At 37.7% G+C, this 18,751-nt stretch overlaps 1 protein-coding gene across 1 annotated transcript in view; it reads right to left on the bottom strand.

The window, feature by feature from the left end:
* The window catches only part of SPAG17 (sperm associated antigen 17), a 105,616-nt gene that overhangs the window by 67,455 nt on the left and 19,410 nt on the right, over positions 1-18,751 (bottom strand). The window contains exons 4-10 of the mRNA XM_074149430.1: positions 18,348-18,479; positions 14,670-14,868; positions 8,601-8,795; positions 4,635-4,816; positions 2,043-2,198; positions 1,464-1,545; positions 879-997 (exon numbers count right to left, since the gene is read on the bottom strand). Coding sequence (XP_074005531.1) covers positions 879-997; positions 1,464-1,545; positions 2,043-2,198; positions 4,635-4,816; positions 8,601-8,795; positions 14,670-14,868; positions 18,348-18,479 — 1,065 coding nt within the window. The remainder of the gene's footprint in view (positions 1-878; positions 998-1,463; positions 1,546-2,042; positions 2,199-4,634; positions 4,817-8,600; positions 8,796-14,669; positions 14,869-18,347; positions 18,480-18,751) is intronic.

Raw genomic sequence — 18,751 nt, 5'->3', positions numbered from 1 at the left:
GTATGACTGCTACTTAACTTCATTAAAACTACCAAGCAGACCCTGCTACAAGTTAAACATACATTCATAATTTTTTTCAGGAAAGAAAACTGTCATTTTTTTTCTAGCAAGCAGCAAAAATGCAATTCACTATATTAGTTCCTATCCAAAACAATGATTATGGGAAACAGAATTAAATCTTTTCTCCTATTATTCACTTTTGGAAGGATGAGAAGAAAAATATTTCCAACTTGAAATGTTAAGAATTGCTAATGAACACAGATAATTAAAAACTGATTGTGTATCAGGTGTCAGACCTTATTTTGAGTATTTTTGCTTGAGTCGATTTTCAGACTAAATTGCAAAAAGTAAAAAAAAAAGAAGATTGGGCTGAAATTCTAAAAGAAGGAGGATTTTCAAATCATACTGGGGGTCTCTGCTGACTTATATATCATGCCTGAACTCAACAGAAGTCATATCTGTCTAGCACTAGCATCGATATATGCCACTTTTATGTTAGACTTGCCCTAAGACCTTTGTACTGAGTAAAACAGTAAAAGTTCAGTATCAATAACATTGTTGCAGGACATGAAAACTTGTTATGAAATTAGCTAAGAAATTACACCTTTTTCCTCAATTGATTGTATTGGATCTTTAGTCTTGAAAAAAGAATTCTGGAATAACACTGTATATAAAGGCTAAGTGCACAATACAAAAGAGAACCAAAGATGTCACTTTTGAGTTGTAATTCCTTTGCATTGAACCTCCTTGGTCATTGCCTCCATGCACAGTCTCTTATTTTAGGCTGGAACAGATGGAGATTTATTGATTTTTGACCAATTCATTATTCCAGGTCTCAGACAAATTAGCCACAGGCATTGCAAAGAGAATATTCCCACCTGTTCCAACATGCAGTTCAGCATTAAGGGTATAGAAAAGTATTCTTCGGGAATCTGACTGAGCAAGTCATTGTAATACCTCATGTCCACAGAAGTAGTCAAAAAAGAAGCTTCTTCCTCTGTTGTAATAAGAGATAAACATTAAGATCGATTTCTTCAGAAATGACAATTTATATTACTAACCAGTTCAACCTTCAGACAATTTTTCTTAAAAAAGACTAACGAGGTCCATTACTGTAGAACTCAAATCTCACTGTGACTAGGAATCACGGAATTCTCAGAGTTGGAAGGGACCTCTAGAGATCATCTAGTCCAACTCCTCTGCTAAAGCAGGATTGCCTAGAACACATTACTCAGGACTGCATCAAGATAGATAGGAAGAGTGATTTTCTAAAGAGCTTAGTTACCACCACTGCAGTTTCCAGAGACTATCACAATGTATTCACCAAGAAACTACTTTCACAACACCAAATCACACTCTTCAGCTTACTGTGCAAATAATTTCAAGGATTTGTGCTGTCAGACGAGTGAGTGGTATGACCGAGTGAACAGCTACAGATGAGTGCTTTAATCCTTTAGACATACCCTGTGACAAATTTACTGTTGGCAGAATTTCTTCTGCTTGCCTTTTTTTCTTTGAAGGTGTAATCTGTGATGCTGGTTGTACCTAAAGGAATAAAAAGAAAGATATAAAACTCAGAAACAGTAGAACAAATTAGTATTGCACAAATAGGTGGGAGAAATTAAGTTCATTTCGCTTTGGTTACTTATCTAGACTAAAGAAACTGATCTTGCATAGAACTAATGATTTTTTTTTTTTTTTGATAGTTCACAGATATACAACAAGACACAGTAGCTCTGCAGGCATATTGATTTTTCAGATGCAAGAAGGTTTTATCAGAAGCTATTTAAGGAATTTTTACACCCGTGATCCCTTATGCCTGTATGATCCTTCAGATTTTCCTTTTTCTGTTTCCTCAATGCTTGGCTATTTTTTTTTTCTATTTTTTTGAGTTTTTAAATACTGAAGACAAAAAACCCAATTTTATTCACAGAAAATTACCCATGGAATGATCGTCCAAGGTGAATTTTTGAGTGCAGAAATAAGACAAGCAATTCTAGCCTATAAGTAGTTATTCTCCACAAGAAGAGGAGGATCCTTGCCTCAGTTACAGGTGGTTGTGTCGACTTGCTCTCTGATAATGCAGGCACATTAATAAACCTGGTGTTTTCCAAGTAGTTAGAATGCTGTCTTCTCCAATCCAGGCAGTCATACATTAGGCAAGCAATGCTTTCAAACAGCACAGTTCCAAATGCAAGCTATGACAGAAAAACGTATACAAAAGATGAAGTCTGCATACAAAAGTGTCATGTAACTTAGCCACACGAGTCATTAGCTCTCTAACTACCAGATCTACAACTGTTCAAAAATCTTCCAAATAAGATAAAGGAATAATAGCAACCGCTATTTTAAATGTAAAATATTTTTGTACAAATACCAAACCCCTATCTGAGACCACATGCCACTCTCAAGTTTCAGTGGCTTTAATGGACATATTCTTACTCTGCACATCCTAGACATTGTGGAAAAGATGAAATTATTATAATTTTTAGATAATGTCTGTCAACAGTCCTTTTTTGAGTGAGTTTCACTGTTGTGAAACTAGGAGAAGTCTTTTGTATTAAGACGTTTGCCTCTAAGAGGTAGCTATCAACACTGGATGTCTCAATTTTAAGTTTCCTAAAATAAAACGTGAAGCACAACTGTCATTAAGCACTACATATATTAACTGAGCCTTAAGCAGTATTAAGCATCTGCTTTCTTCAACTTGGACCCTCTTTATGGCACTTCAAAAAAAGCATCCCAAATCACTGATCAGTTATGGGATACTTGTCTCAGTTTTCATAACATTTAAAGACTAGAGGAGATATTTGGGAGAGAATGTCTATTTGTGAAAACGGAATTTTCAGAGTTAATATTCTTGCACCTTTGTTTTTCCAATCCAGTACTCTTCTGAAGAATCGGTTAGTATAAAAACCTTCTGTGCATATATTACTTAAGAGAGACCACTAGAGCACAGGAAAATTTTAATTAAAATACTGGAGTGTTTTGAAAGAGCAATCTTTTAAACTAAAGAAGATATTTTACAAAGTTACAAGTAAAAAAACCTGGCACTACTCAATGAGACACATGCAAAGTTTAGTATCATTACAATTTTGTGATTCAATTTGCTTGCTTCTCTCCTTTTCTCAGGACAGACAGAGATGCTTGTCAGAAGTTTACTGAGTCTAACCATTAATGACTTGAACTATGAATAATATTTTTGAAAATATTTTCCTTTCTAAAAATCTGAAATCTGAAGTGGAGACTACTTGCTGTATGTAATATTCTATCATTTTTATATTGATGTCTAAAAATTTGTCACAATAGTTTTCCTTCTGTATATCCTGGACTTCAGAGATGCAGCAAGCTAGGATTCAGAGACTCTCCAGCAAGTGCAGCAGAACAGCCTTACTCTATCCACCTATGATTTCAAAACTTATATTCTTCCCATCTGTTTCTTTAAAAACTTACACACTTTCCTATTTCTTTAGAGCTCTGCTGAATTCTGAGATACAGAAGAATGTGGAATTACAACTAAAAGCTGCTGAAACACTTTCAGTGACAGATCATTTTTCTTTTATTTCAGCCATAATATAGACGCTTGTAGGACATTCATGAGTAGCAACAGCCATAAGATGTCATTATTGGGAAGATATACAAGATAAAAAACTTCTTTCCCAAAATAGGCTTCATATTTTAAGATTAGATCACGAATATAATGATAAGTAATGTTGTAAATAGCAAGCCTACACATTTCCACAACTGAGACATTTTTAGTGAATGCCTTGGAAACCACTGTGGATTTAGCCAAACTCAATTCTGATCCCTCCAGAACCAAAGGTACTTCCTAATTCACCAGACTGCCTGTATACAGGACTTATTGTACTCTAAATAAGTTTAGGAGGATGTAGTTTGTCCTTTAACCCTAGCAATATAGACCACAAATACAGTAGGTTAAATTATGCCATGTTGCTTTATTTTGCTTTAGCAGTTTGTATTTTTTACTGCTGCTATTGTGGATTGAAAAATACTGGACTCTTATCTAACTATACTTGAGAATCCAGGCTGGACAAAATTTCTAATGGTTCACTTTCTCTTGCAGTGCCTGGTAATAGTCCTGACTCATCAGGCTATAATGAGTAATTAGCCAGATCCATATTTCAGGTTGGACAATAAGAAGCGATACTGGGTATGCTAAAACAAATATCAAAAAGCGTTCTTACATTCATTTTAATTTGTTCTCATGTGACTGTTCTGAGATACAGTAAGTAGACCTGCTGTTATGAGGACAAAAATACAACTTTTGTGTTATTTCATACAGACATCTGACTCTCTGACAAGCTCCAAGTTGGGTCTATGTAAAGATGTTGAAAAAATTTAATACCTCAAATTGTTTTAAAACTCTGCTGTTCTGGCCTACAATATTAAGAAACTCCAAATCAAGTATTTTTATTCAAAGAACTCCTTGTGAATACAAGCTGAATAAACTTGTTGGATACACAGGAAATAATTTTTTTTCAAGATTACAAATATACTAACTACTCTGGTTGTTTCATAGAAGACTAAGCTAAAATTCCTGTCATTTCTAAATTGGTCTTAAATGTTATAAATCCCAAAGCATGCCATGCATTTTGAAAGCAGGATCCACTGACCAGCATTTCTCTATCAGACCAATCAGGAGGAAAGTCACTCTCCTTAACTACATGATGAAGTCTAGCAATATCAAAGAGACTTGATCCACGCTTTCCACTGTTCAGAACTGGCTCCAGGTATTTCCAAAATGTTTCCAGGTCTTTGATAGCTTCATCCTTCTTTGTTTTCTCTGCTTCTACAACTAAAATGTATAAGTATTAGTTCAATAATGGTATAATGTCTCCCTTTTACAAAAAGCACAAATCATATATTAGTCTTCCGTAAGTACTGTTGATATATTCCCATCCTCAGAGTCTCAGCAAAAAATCTGACACCCAATTTTGGGATTTAAAAAACTCCAGGAAGATAAAGTCTCAGTAAAACATCGTAGTTCTTTCAGAAAGAATAAAAAACAAAACCAAAACCACACCCTTGCCTCTCCCCTCCAAACTAAACCTCAGCAGTGAATGACTGAAACCCAGGAAATATAAAAATCCCAGGTTGCACTTTTCCAAAGCTGCCAGCACATACCTTGGCGAACCTGCTCTTTAAGTATAGAGTAAGCAAGCCGCCTTATCACAATTTTATTGGTGTGGAAATTGGGGTAAAAGGAGACTAAGGTACAATATGACTAAGAATAGGACAATGCCTCACCGTGACAATGTTCCCCTAAAGAGACTCAGCTTTGAAAGCACATCTCAGCAGTGTAACAGCATCTAGGGCTGCTCAGCCAATGGATTAATCTCTGCATTTTTGAATGAAAGGTGAATGGCACTGTGCTCATAACATTGTAGCTAGACATTCCTGTTTCACAATAGAAGAATAACATTTTACTAATTCTGCTCCATAGTTTAATAATAAAAAAACCACACAAATGTGCATGACAGTTAAGTTTTCCCTTTCACAGAAACATCACAGCTTGCCAGGATCAATCATTAGATACTCTGCCCTTGACTGCTCCCTCACCTCTTCATTCTTTTGCTTGCAATCCTAAGACTTTTCTTTCCTCAAGTATATTTCCATCATGTAAACCCTCTGAGAATGAATTAAAGTTTTCATGAGTAACCCCAAAAGAAGGTGCAGGAGCAGGGGGAAACTGTCAATACAGAAGATATTTAGCACAACCCTACAAAGGAACTGAATTACCTTGAAGTCTTCCATAACAGAAATAAGCACCCAGCAGTACACTATGTGATTTTGAAAAAACACCAACAAAAAAGCTGTTATCATCTAACAGTGGAAGAAAAGCATCTAGTATTTACTAATACAATGCATAGTGATTTTGAACCATCACTGTGAAAACAGAAATCCTAGAATCACTAAGATGTATCAGGTCACGCTTTTCCAGCGGAAATGGAGAAAAACTAATTCCATTTTTTCAGGGTGAGAGATTCGTATGTCTTTTCTCATTAGCCCTCAGAAAAGCTGAATTAGTAGTAGCATAGCTACTAGACTGATTAGAGGAACAGAAAACTAACCCTATGAAAGGCTATTAACAGTGCTTGACTTGGTAACTGCACAAAATGAAAGCCATTAGGGGATGCAAACATCTGGGAAGGAAAAGAACATGGAAGCTGTGGTCTCTAATCCATGATTCATGTGTATTCATGCTAAGAACAACAGAAATGCTAGAACATAATTTCATTTACAGGTAAATGTCTTCCCGTCTAAAAGTTTCTCTGTACATTATTGAAATGATCAACTATGATCTATTTTCTAAGTAATTTGACTACAAAATACTTGAGTTAGTGCCTGCTCCAAGGCACAATTAACTATACCTGTATCAGTGCTGACAGATGTTTGTCTCAATATAACCTTAAAAGCCTCAAAGACTCAATATTATTCCTATGTCAGTACTTCACTAACCTTACCTGGGAAAATTTCTTCCTGATACAGTGTATTTTCTCTATTGCAATTTAAAATCTTAATTTTCTGTCCTAGCCTTTTACAAACTTGAAAATGTTTATAATTTCTCCACTACATCATTCAGCTTTCTCTTCTTAAACTTAAGGATAACAATTCCAATTTTTTCCACATAGGTAACATTTTATAGATCCCTAATAATTTTCTTTTCCATCTTTTAGCATTTTTCTGATTGGCACATGTTTCTTAGTAGGTCTTATCATTCAAATCAACAGTGAGGTAAGATTACTTCAGGTATCTTTTAGGACATACCATCTCCAGATTAAAAATGAGAATATTTGTTTTTTAGTGGCATTTAGTGATATTGCTGACATGTTCATTTGTGAAGTCAGCACTACAACTTATCTTTCAAAACTGTCATCTCACCATGTGTTTCCTAGCCTTTATTTGTACATTTAATTATTCTTGCATAAGCATGCTATATTGTCTATATTAAATTGAACAGTCTTTTTTTCAGATTATTATTCTGTCAAGAATATTTTGCCTTTGAATCAAAACCCTTATTCCACTACCCACGACAATAACAAATACCAGACTCAGCACAAATTCCGTTGAGTTAGCTCCATGCATCCTTCTATTTGATAGTAAACTTTTAACAGTTTCTCTACAGATGCCAAGATTTTTGAATGGGACTGCACCTACTATATATTTATTTTCATCTAGACCTACCTTGCTCACTGCAATACCATGTGCAATAGCCTTATTAAAATCCAAATATACAACACAGAGTACTCTTCTGCTCAGAAGACCAGTACTTCATTTTGTAAGGAAATTAAACTTGTCTGACATGATTCATTCTTGAACAGCATACACTAGCTGTTACTCATCTTCTCATTTTTCTTTTAAGTGGTTATATATTATTTGTTCCAGTATTTTTTCAGAAACAGAAATTAAGCAGATTACAGTGCCTTGGCTATTTGTGTTCCTCTCCCACTTCCTCTTTTTCCGCTATCTCACTTGCTCTTTATGAGTTCTCAAATATAAATGAGAATGGCAGGCAAATCTTTAAATAGAATATAGTTTAAGTTAATCGGAGTATGACTCCAAGCTGGGCAGGAGTGTTGATCTGTTTGAGGGTACAATGGCTCTACAGAGGGATCTGGACAGGCTGGATTGATGGGCGAAGGCCAATAGTATGAGGTTCAACAAGGCCAAGTGCTGGGTCCTGCATTTGAGTCGCAACAACTCCATGCAGTGCTACAGGCTTGGAGAAGAGTGGCTGGAAAGCTATTGGGCAGAAAAGAACTTGGGGGTGTTGGCCAACACCAGGCTGAGTATGAGCCAGCAGTGTGCCCAGGTGGCCAAGAAGGCCAATAGCATCTTCTCCAGATCAAGCAAACCAAGGTCCTTCAGCCACTCTTCATAGGGTGGTTGTCTGCTTGACTCAATCAAGTTTATTAGTATCTTTCTTGTACTGTAAAGCCCAGAACTCTGTTCTCATGAGAGCCAAGTAACAGGGAATAACCACTTCCCTTAATCTAGTGGTTATGTTACTACAGCTCAGTATGGTTAGTCTTCATTGATGACTCATATTTAGCTTGCTGTTCACTAGGATCCCAGTTCAAGAGAGGTGTTACAGCCTGGGGACAGCTGAGTACAACCGCAGGGTGCTATTTTGTGGTATATTCTTCTCTGGCTGGGGCCACAGTCCCAAAGTAGCCAGCTGTGCACTGAAATCACCTTGAAATTACCAAATGAGCCAAGTTTGCTTAGCAACACACCCTCCTGGCTAATGATTCATAGAGTATGCATTTGATAAAATGTTGTTCTTTGGTGGCTGCTGCAGAAAACTATGGCTGCAACCACTGCCTGCTTAGTCAGTCCCTCTTTCTACTGTCGAGCTGAGTCAAGTTTTTGCACTTGGCAAAAGTTTTTTGGCAAACCATTTTTTCTGGTGACCAACCAATGTCAATACCATTTTTGCACTGGCAAACACAGCTGCTCACAGGTAGGATGCACAAAACGCAAGGCATGGGGAGGGAGAAAAACACAGCAAGAAGAGTCTTTACTTGCATATAAAATAGTCTCTTTCCTACACAATTTTTTTCATATGACCAGATTACCTGTGGGTGAAAGTAAAGATTCTCCTTCAAGTTTAGTTGCTTCCAAGTACGTTTGCAAGGGCTGATACTTCTCGGAAGAAATTCTAATTATACTTGAAATGTTAATCCCAAGCTCAAACATCACAAGCAACAGCTGAAGGTTGTGGAAATCCAAAATTATAAAGTAATGATGGGCACCATCATCTGGTTCATCATCTGTTCAAAACACAGCAAAACAGTTTAGAGCAAGGACATTCAACAGCTAAACAAAATTCAGTTTTTTCTTGACTATATAGGGATACTATGAATTCAGGTTAGAGAAATGGTTCCTTTTATAACTTCATTGGGACAACTGCTGCAAAGCCACTTTCCATGATATTTGAAAAGTCATGGTAGTCAGGTGAAGTCCCTGCAGACTGGAAGAAAGGAAACATCACACCCATTTTTAAAAAGGGTAGAAAGGAGGATCCTGGGAACTACCGACCTGTCAGCCTCACCTCTGTGCCTGGGAAGATCATGGAGCAGATCCTTCTGGATGCCATGCTTGGGCACATGGAGGACAGGGGGATGATTCAGGACAGCCAACATGGCTTTACTAGGGGCAAGTCCTGCCTGACTAACCTAGTGGCCTTCTATGATGAAGTGACTAGGTCAGTAGACAAGGGGTGACCTATGGATGTAATCTATCTGGACTTCTGTAAGGCCTTTGACACAGTTCCTCACAACATCCTGCTTGCCAAATTGGAGGGATACGGATTTGATGGGCGGACGGTTCGGTGGATAAGGAATTGGCTGAATGGTCGCACCCAGAGGGTGGTACTCAATGGCTTTAAGTCCAGATGGAGAACAGTGACTAGTGGTGTCCCTCAAGGGTCCGTCCTGGGACCAGTACTGTTTAACATTTTTATCAAAGACATAGACAGAGGGATTGAGAGCACCATCAGCAAGTTTGCAGATGACACCAAGCTGTGTGGTGTTGTCGATACACCAGAGGGACGGGATGTCATTCAGAGGGACCTGGACAGGCTGGAGAGGTGGGCCCAGATGAACCTTATGAGGTTCAACAAAAGCAAGTGCAGGATTCTGCACCTGGGAAGAAACAATCCTCAGTATAAATACAGACTGGGGGATGAGGTATTAGAAAGCAGCCCTGAGGAAAGGGATTTGGGGGTGCTGATTGAAGAGAAGCTGGACATGAGCAGGCAACGTGCTCTCGCAGCCCAGAAGGCCAATCACATCCTGGGCTGCATCAAAAGAAGTGTTGCCAGCAGATCCAGAGAAGTGATTCTGCCACTTTACTCTGCTCTGGTGAGACCTCACCTGGAGTACTGTGTGCAGGTCTGGAGCCCTCAATATAGAAAGGACATGGACCTGATGGAGCGGGTCCAGAGGAGGGCCACCAAAATGATCAGGGGGCTGGAGCACCTCTCCTATGAAGACAGACTGAGGGAGCTGGGGTTGTTCAGCTTGGAGAAAAGGAGGCTCCGGGGAGACCTCATAGCGGCCTTCCAGTACCTGAGGGGGGCCTACAGGAAGGCTGGGGAGGGTCTGTTTGCAAAGGCCTGCAGCGACAGGACGAGGGGCAATGGCTTTAAGTTGGAGAAGGGGAGATTTAGATTGGATATTAGGAAAAAATTCTTTACCATGAGGGTGGTGGAACACTGGAACAGGTTGCCCAGGGAGGTGGTTGAGGCCCCTTCCCTTGAGATATTCAAGGTGAAGCTCGACGAGGCCCTGGGCAACCTGGTCTAGTTGGGGGTGTCCCTGCTGACTGCGGGGAGGTCGGACTAGATGACCTTTGGAGGTCCCTTCCGGCCTGGACCAATCTATGAATCTATGAACTACATACAAGTTTCAAAATATTACGTGCGTTAGACTGAAGTCTTCTGCAGCAAACCACCTAGAACTCAGCAGAAAGAATACAAGTTAGAAGTAATAATTGTTTGGTGAAGTACTAGGAGAAAAACAGGAGAAGCTGATTATAACCAGAATGCAGGACATACTTACATGCTCTAATGGTAGTTTAAGCTATCCTATTTCATCCTGCATAAAGCTGGCCAGGGAGCACACACAGAGTAAGTTACTGTGCTTTAGCTGAGAGATTACATTAGCTGTAATAACTCTGACGGATTAGCTGCAGGTATAAGCTGGCTCACTGCCGACTGCTCCCTGCCCAACAGATTCATGTTTGCTAGATGGACTCCCTGTCAAAATCCTCATCAGCTGGTAATACCAGCTTATGCTAGTCCTTTTAGTTGGCAAGGGGCATATCCAAATCCATCCTAAAGTGCAGATGAGAAGTTTCATGAAGTGCCTGCTCCTGCTCTGTTCAGGCTTATTAGTTCTGTAGAAATATGCATAGCAACATTTCAGTACCAAAGCATCTGACATGCTCTGGGCAATCCTGCTTCGGCAAGGGAGTTGGACTAGATGATCTTTATGGTCCCTTCCAACTCTAAAAAATTCAGTGAAATTCAGTGAATTCAGTGAAAGCATAAGGTTAAGCATCATGTAAGTAAAAATGAGCCCTCTAAGAAGCTTGATTCTAGTCTTAAGTTAACTGCATAGATTCCCTTATGGCCCATGGAGAAATACAGGTATTCAGATAGGTATCAGGTTATTTAATTCATCCAGCATTGTTATTTAATCGGAGACAACTGAAATTGTCTGCTGAAGCTCCTGTATCTTTCATCAACTCTGGAACAAACAATTAGTGCAGACCATCCTGCACTAATAGCAAAACACAGTTTTATACTCTATTTAGCATTAAATAGAGTATATGCCTACTAACACAACACACTTAAAAGTCCTTTAGTCCACTTAGCACATGGGACTCATTAATCCAAAGGAGAAAAAAAGGGCAGAAAAAAAGGTATACCTGAGCACAGGCAGATGTCAGTGCCAGGCTATAGCCAGGGCTGTGCAAACGCTGCTACCATCTGGAGCAGCAGGTAGCAGCAAGCTGGCAACACGATTGTCTCTCCTGTCCTTGTAACATTAGGTAAACATAAAAGAACTTTGGAATTTGGAGAAAAAATGACTGAGGAAGCAGCTATGACAGTCCAGTACATAAAATGCATTAAAGCAAAATCAAAACCAGAAGAAAACTAGTCGATCGTATCACTGCTAGTACTGAAACTAAACTACATATTTTGATGCCTCAGTTATTGCAGGAAGAAAAAGCACAAGCACATACAATTATTGAGCATGAATGATTTCTAACAAAAAAGACAGATGATATCTGCATAGTGACTTAGAGAGATCCAAAAATTCCAACGCATACATGCTGAAGAAAGACTCCCTGCCATTCAACAGTTATAACTATGATTATGCTAATAATCATGACAAGTTGATAATGTTCAGTCAGTTCTAATAATCAGTGACTAGTTCATACTCAAATCATGAAAGACATCAATGCAAGTAATCTCAAGATTACTCAAAAGCAGAAATATTCCATTTCAGAAAGGTGATAATGTACTAGGGATGAATGATAAAATGACTGTTAGCTACCAGAAACAGATATAGCTCAGATTACTCTTGAGTAAAAATTGTGACATTTTTCTCCTTTTTTTTTTTTTTTTTTTTTTTTTTTTGCTTGGTACAGCTATATTAAAACAAATATAAACAGCAAAGGTTTAGATTGGGTATTAGGAAAAAATTCTTCCCTGACAGAGTTGTCAAGCATTGGAACAGGCTGCCTAGAGAAGTGGTTGAGTCATCATTCCTCAGAGGTTTTTAAGACATGCAGATGTGGTGCTGAGGGACATGGTCTAGTAGTGGACTTGGTAGTTGATGATCTTAAAGGTCTTTTCCATGATTCCATGATTCTAATAGAGTGGCCAAGAGTGCTGAAAATTTTTTTCACTGTGTCAACTTTAAGGATCACTCAAGGTTCTTCATGTCTTCTGCTCAGACTCTTTATAAAAAGTATGGAATATGCATGAAGATTTTTAAAGTACTACATTCTCAGTATAAAAGCTTCATAGATCTACATGTTTTTGACACTGAGAAATGGCATTGGCACCACTTTGTCCCAAGACACAAAACAAAGCTTTATCATGAGGTCCTTGATTGCCATGTTCTTGAGAAAAGATAGAAAATCCTGACACAGTTGTTTCACCACACTTAATTTCATTTAGAATAGTGTCCAGAAGTTTTGGCAATACTTGACTTAATTTTCTCTTGGTATGGACTTCTAGCTGGAACTGTCAGGAAGAAGGAAGAAATTATTACCTCTCCATAAAAAAAACAAGTTACGTTTTTCCTGTAGCCTACAGTGAAGGGTTTGAGGGCTGCTGTCCTTCTTAGGGCTATAGCTTCCTCCTCACTGTCTTCTTCAGCAGGACTAAAGGAAGTAGCAAGGTCAGATTACCTTTCCCATTGTTAGGTAGTTCCTTATCGTCTTCAGACACTTTCAGTGTCTTTCCACTTCAGTGGAAAATCAATCCACTGAATACAATTTTTTTTTTTTTTGTATGAGTCAGAATCAATTTGTTTATTATTAAGCTCAACCACGTGGATGCACAATGAATGTGGTGATTTGTGCAGAATGGCTTTATCTCAGTACAGTCTTGACTGCAAAATTAAATACAGCACAAGTGACCAAGTAGAAAACACCTCAATAACTTCACCTTTGAGGTAATCTGCAACTAATGCTATTTTGTAAATATCCTTGGGACTAATGAGACAAATCCCAGTCAATAAAAATCATAGTTTAACAGCAGTGATAATAGTTCATAATATAAAGGTACTAAGCATACTAAACAAGGATACTTTTCCTGGCTGTTAGTTTTTGAAGGTAATTTGTGTTTTCCTTACTTTGTCTTCTCATTAACTGTGACTAACAAGGCAGCAGAGCATGGATATCTTATACAGGTACCTAATGTTTTCTGCCCATCCCTGAAGGCAGTAGGGAACAAAAATGTTGGAGCTGGTAAAATTGTTTCTACGGGGCCTCGTGGAAGCATTTTACTACCTACTCAAAGCCACACTATACTGTACACACTGTACCAATTTTAGTAAGATGGCATGAGTTCTCTACATCACTTCAGCTTGGATTCTTAGAGGCATGAATGTTTCTTTCAACACTTTTTTTAGGCCCTGAAAAACCTTAAAATCATCAAAAGAATTATGTTATAACAAAGCCTTATCTGAAAAAAATGAGGAGCTATGCAAAGATAGCTACTGCTCTGTTCTTGCGTGCTTTTGTCAGCTTCGTTAAGATTCAGACTTTCTCTAAACACCTGGACTGATGCTTTTTAGATGCTTCAAGAGTGTCATTGATCTTGAATGAGATGCAGAAGAAGGTCTGATGAAAGAGTTAGGAAAGCCTGCAGCAGTTCAACTAGGGAATAGCAGGTACACATGATGCATCCAAAAATCAGCAAGTGCTTCTCCAGCAGGAGAGATCCTGTTTATGTTGATGTAGCTCAAACATACTGTGCTCCAAATTAAATATAACTGTGATTTAAAAAGGAGAGATATGCATATTCTCCAATATTTTTTGTTCCAGTGAAGTTTGTAACCATGGATGTTATGTATTAGGAATAAAGATTTTCTCAGTACTAGTTAGCATATCATTCTTTACCTCGTATAGCTCATTTCTGGAGCAGATTTCTTCAGGTCTTAGTTCTATCTACATGGTTTGACAGCAAATGAAATCACATTGCCCTTTGTACAGAACCTGGCTTCATCCCCAGACAATGGTAGAGAGCTCTGTTATACTTCATAATAGAAGGAGAAAGACACCTTTGGATACTGACACAAATACATTTAGTTATTCTGAAATCTTTCTGTAAGAAAGGTTTTGTGTAGGATTGGCTTAGCCACTTTCTTTTACTCTTACATGTGCCAAAACATTTTAATGTTGACATGCTACATATACTTCATCTGTATTCTATATCTTGGACTTCACAGTCTATCCTAATACCGAGCAGAACACAGTGCCCTCTTCAAATGCAAAGTGGCAATACTTTAATATTGCTAAATAGATCTTGATCTTTCAACATGGAACAAAAAGTATGCAGTTAGAAGCTACCTTGCAAGATTTCTAGCAAGTTTATCAGGAGTATATTTGCATTTTTTACATACCAATGTATTTGTCTTCCTCTTCCACTTCTCCTCGTCTCTTCAATTGGGTGTCCTTTTTAACGGTGACTGATGCTACTTCTGTATTTTTTCCTTTCTTTTCTTTCTCAGCTGTCTTGGCACTATGAAGGTTCTCCTTCTTGCCAGGAGGTTTAGCTTTCTCTTTCCCTCCATGTTTTTCCTTTTGTTGCTCTTCTTCTGCCTGACAAGATGAATAAACTAAGTTTTCATTGTAGCCTTTGTGCAGAACAAAGGGCAGACTGCTGTAAAATTTTAGTGGTTCAATTTCATTATTTGAATGCTTTTTCCTCTCAACCACCATAATGTTGATGGCGTGAAGCTGTCTTGAACATCCTGCTTTATCCTTCCCAAACACACCATTCAGTTTATTATTTTCTCACTAAATCATACTGTTAAGGCTTCACATTAAAAAAGGAACTGTGAGACGTAGGTACACACTATACTTACAAATTAATCAAATGCATACTGGTAGAAAGATGAGTAAAGAATCACTGTGCTTTAGTTGCTGCCACTACAGCACTTGCATCAGCTAGAAACTTCCCATGGACGGAAGGGAAGTAAGAAAAAATTCAATTTCTATTAAGTTTTTAGCATCTCTGTTAACACTCTTGAGTAGGGTGTAAAATTGTACCAGCACTATTTTTCTTTGATGTAAATATGTCTACCATAAACTAGAACCAAGAGTCTTGTGCTCATTTCACACAGGATATTACACAGCCATTCTCATTATTTTCAAACAAAAACACCTACATTAAGCTCTGCTCAGTAATTTAAGAGGAAAGAATGAAAAAAGATTTTGTAAGTATCCCAAAGCCTCACACTATAAATCCAGAAAGCTCAGAGTCAGTCTAAAATTAAAATAATCCATAATATATTAAGGTAAAGTGAGGCGCTGTAAGAGTAAGAAAGCCTCCACCTTATTTCTACCCAGCAGTAGTACTATGTACTAACTATGCAAGAATGGCATTTAAGGATTGTAAAGCTAAATTTAATACAATAAAACAATATTAACTTAACTTACCGTCCTGCGGGTGTCACTTTAAAGGCTATTAAAGCAATGAGAAAAACTCTCCATACAAATGAGATAGGGCAGTTGCTTTCCCTAGATACAGCTGGAAAAGCAGACTTTCCAGCTGTAGTAGTTGTATTTAGTTCAAATTCAAAACCAAATCAGAAAATCTTTTCCTGCTTTTCCCTTCTTCATGCATTCCCTTTCTGTAAAATTTAGAAATGTCTTCAAGAGATTCTTAAAACTATTTGCGCTATGACATGGAGGATTTGGGCGCTTTCATTATTTTCCACTTTGGACATTTCAAACCAAAGACCGTGATAGTACTACTTTGAATTCTAAGCTGATCATCAAAACAGATGACACAATCATCAGGCTACAAAGCTCACAATCAGCTTCATCTATTGCATCTGCATCATTTTATGTAATTAAGTCTCAAATAAGCAGAATTTGCCAAGATTCCAACAAAGAACACTAGGTGACCTTAATACCTCAGGAAGTAAAAGGTCTCCTTTCTAAGACTCTTTCATTTTCTTCTCAATGTCATATTTCTCCTTCCCTACAAGGTGCAGCTTTTTGTGGAGTTTCTAATCTTCCATTAGCTTTACATTCTGTAATTTTGTTATTTTAAGCTTCATATTACAGACTGTAACTACCTCAGTTTTCTAATTCAGAGACACTTCTGCATAATAATTTAAATGCATGCACCTGTCAATATACAACAAGCTTCTGCTCCTAATGAAATAATGGGGGTTTTTTTGTTTATTCACTTGCTGTTTTTCTTCTGCCAATCCATTCTATTAATTGGTGTCTATTGTAAAAAACAATGGACACTTATGTTGGCTTTCTGAGAACTGATCTGCTAGTAAAATCCTGGTTTCAACCCCTGAGTTGTTGGCAATTGCATTTTTCCCAAACAAGCTAGTTTTCCAACTACAGAATTAAAAATTTTATGGCAGACAATTTAGAGTTAGGATTCTAAATTAAAAGCCCATTTCTGCCCATTCTGTACTGCAGAGCATCCCCATGGCCAACAGCCTTCCCATTTCTTGACACTGTCTCTGCCTTCAACTGCTGCTCTCATGTTTGCCTGTCACGCTTTGATACAGATACAATCCACAGGATGTGACAACTTTTCCAGATTGCTTGGCTAAAACAGAGAAGAAATTGCAAGCTTCAGAGATTCTTCAACCTTCAATAACGACTATCTATACTAGCCATTTTTTCACTCTTCACTATAAAAAAAAATAAAGTGCTCTATAGGTTCAACCTCTCAATTTCTCTTCGGATTGAAAATGCATTGGTTTTTCTCAGATACTTCACATATTTCTGTGGCTTACATTAGCATTTGCTAATCAATTTTGCAATTGACTTCTATGGGAACAGGATGCAACTTTAATTTATCACCTAGCATTTAATGTTCTTGTGCTTGTGCCCTGTACTTCAACCACCAATTATTCCCACAAATAGAATTATTGATAAAGGAATTTGCAGACTTTTTAACTACACAAAAATCCATGAAACTGTTTTCTTCGTGCATCTCTTACATGCCTAGACTGCTTAGTCTCCATGTCATCACATTTTACATTATAGTTTTTGATCAACTAACAGGATAAACTATTGCAGTAATTACATGACTTTCTGATAATTGTCTTCAGCTGCATGAATGTTTGCTGGAAAAGGACTATAGCAAAGACAAACTGTTCAGTAAGGTGGGGTTTTTTTTGAATTACAGATGCTAGAAAGCAATTAGAGATCTGGTCTGATTGTGATTCTGTGCAAGCTTGGTGAAATTCCTCCTAGAACACATAAGCAATCTGATTGAGGGAATCTTGGAGCTAGCAGCGACAAGCTTGGAGAATATGTGAAAGAAAGTTTTGGGAACACTGGAAAATGTGGTACCCAGTTCTGAGAAGCAGACTTTAAGATATGAACTATTTGGAGAGAATTCAGAGGAGAGGAACAGGCATAATCAGAAACTAGAAATCATGACATATATTTGGATCTGTTTAGTTAAATATGTAATAGATTTTTGCAGAATTGAGGGTAAGAACTGTTGTCCCCATACACAGTGAGAAGCAAAGCAGTCATTTACTGTCATTTAAATCAGAGCAGGGTTGATAAGGTTAGAAAGCTTTTCCAAATGGCTACGTTGTAGAGACAGTTGAGTAGTAATACTGATCACTGCAGAAAAATGAAAGCACAGCAGTGGAAGGTTTTAAGAACAGGTTCAACAAACATCTGCCAGGAATAATTTATGTAGATTTTATCCTGCCTTAGTGCTGAAGGATGGAATAGGTAACTTCTCTAAACTTCCTCCAGAGAGGTGATTCATAATAATAACTTCTTCATAGTGCTGCTCTGCATCTGTCCTTGATACCTCTCAAGTAATAACTTCTCCTACCTTTACTTCAGCAGAGATATATTCCGCTGTAGACAGTCTCTAGCTCTATTCTCTATTGGTCTTAAGACTCAGCTAAGACATAGTTTTCGCTCTAGTGAAGAGTTCTTGCACAATGTTTTTTTCTTTTTTTTTTTCCCTGTCTTACCTGCATTTGAGTAATTGAGAGCTGAATTTATGGAAACTGCACAAGAATAGAAGTGTCTTCATACAGTTAATTAAGCATCCTCCCTAAGGCATACTATAGTACCTTCTTTTCAGCTTCTCTTCTCTGAAGGTCCTTCTGTTTGAGACAAAGCAGTTGAAATTTCAACAGCTTTCCAGTTAGTGTTACAGGAATTTCTTCACCCCTATCCAAAATAGCTTTGGCTACTTCTATCACCTGCAGAGAAAAAAACCCCAAAATAACTATTACTTATATAGTTTTAGTATTGAACTTGACATATATTTTGCATGGTGAAATGAGGAAGTGCTGTCTCGTATTGTACAATGCATGGGTCAAAATGATCACACTTTCAGAAAAACAGCATCTCAGAAAGATGAGATTCTTTGGTTCCTAAGACCTCAGAGGAAGTTATATCTGCTAGAGTATGAGATAAAACTAGAATGGAGAAAGCTTCTATGGTTTATGTAAACGTCAACAGAAACACAGTT

The sequence above is a fragment of the Numenius arquata genome, chromosome 1 (genome assembly GCF_964106895.1).
Source record: "Numenius arquata chromosome 1, bNumArq3.hap1.1, whole genome shotgun sequence".
In the NCBI taxonomy this organism is placed as follows: domain Eukaryota; kingdom Metazoa; phylum Chordata; class Aves; order Charadriiformes; family Scolopacidae; genus Numenius; species Numenius arquata.
The sequence above is the reverse complement of the archived record's forward strand: the minus strand, read 5'-3'. Positions and strand labels throughout refer to the sequence as shown.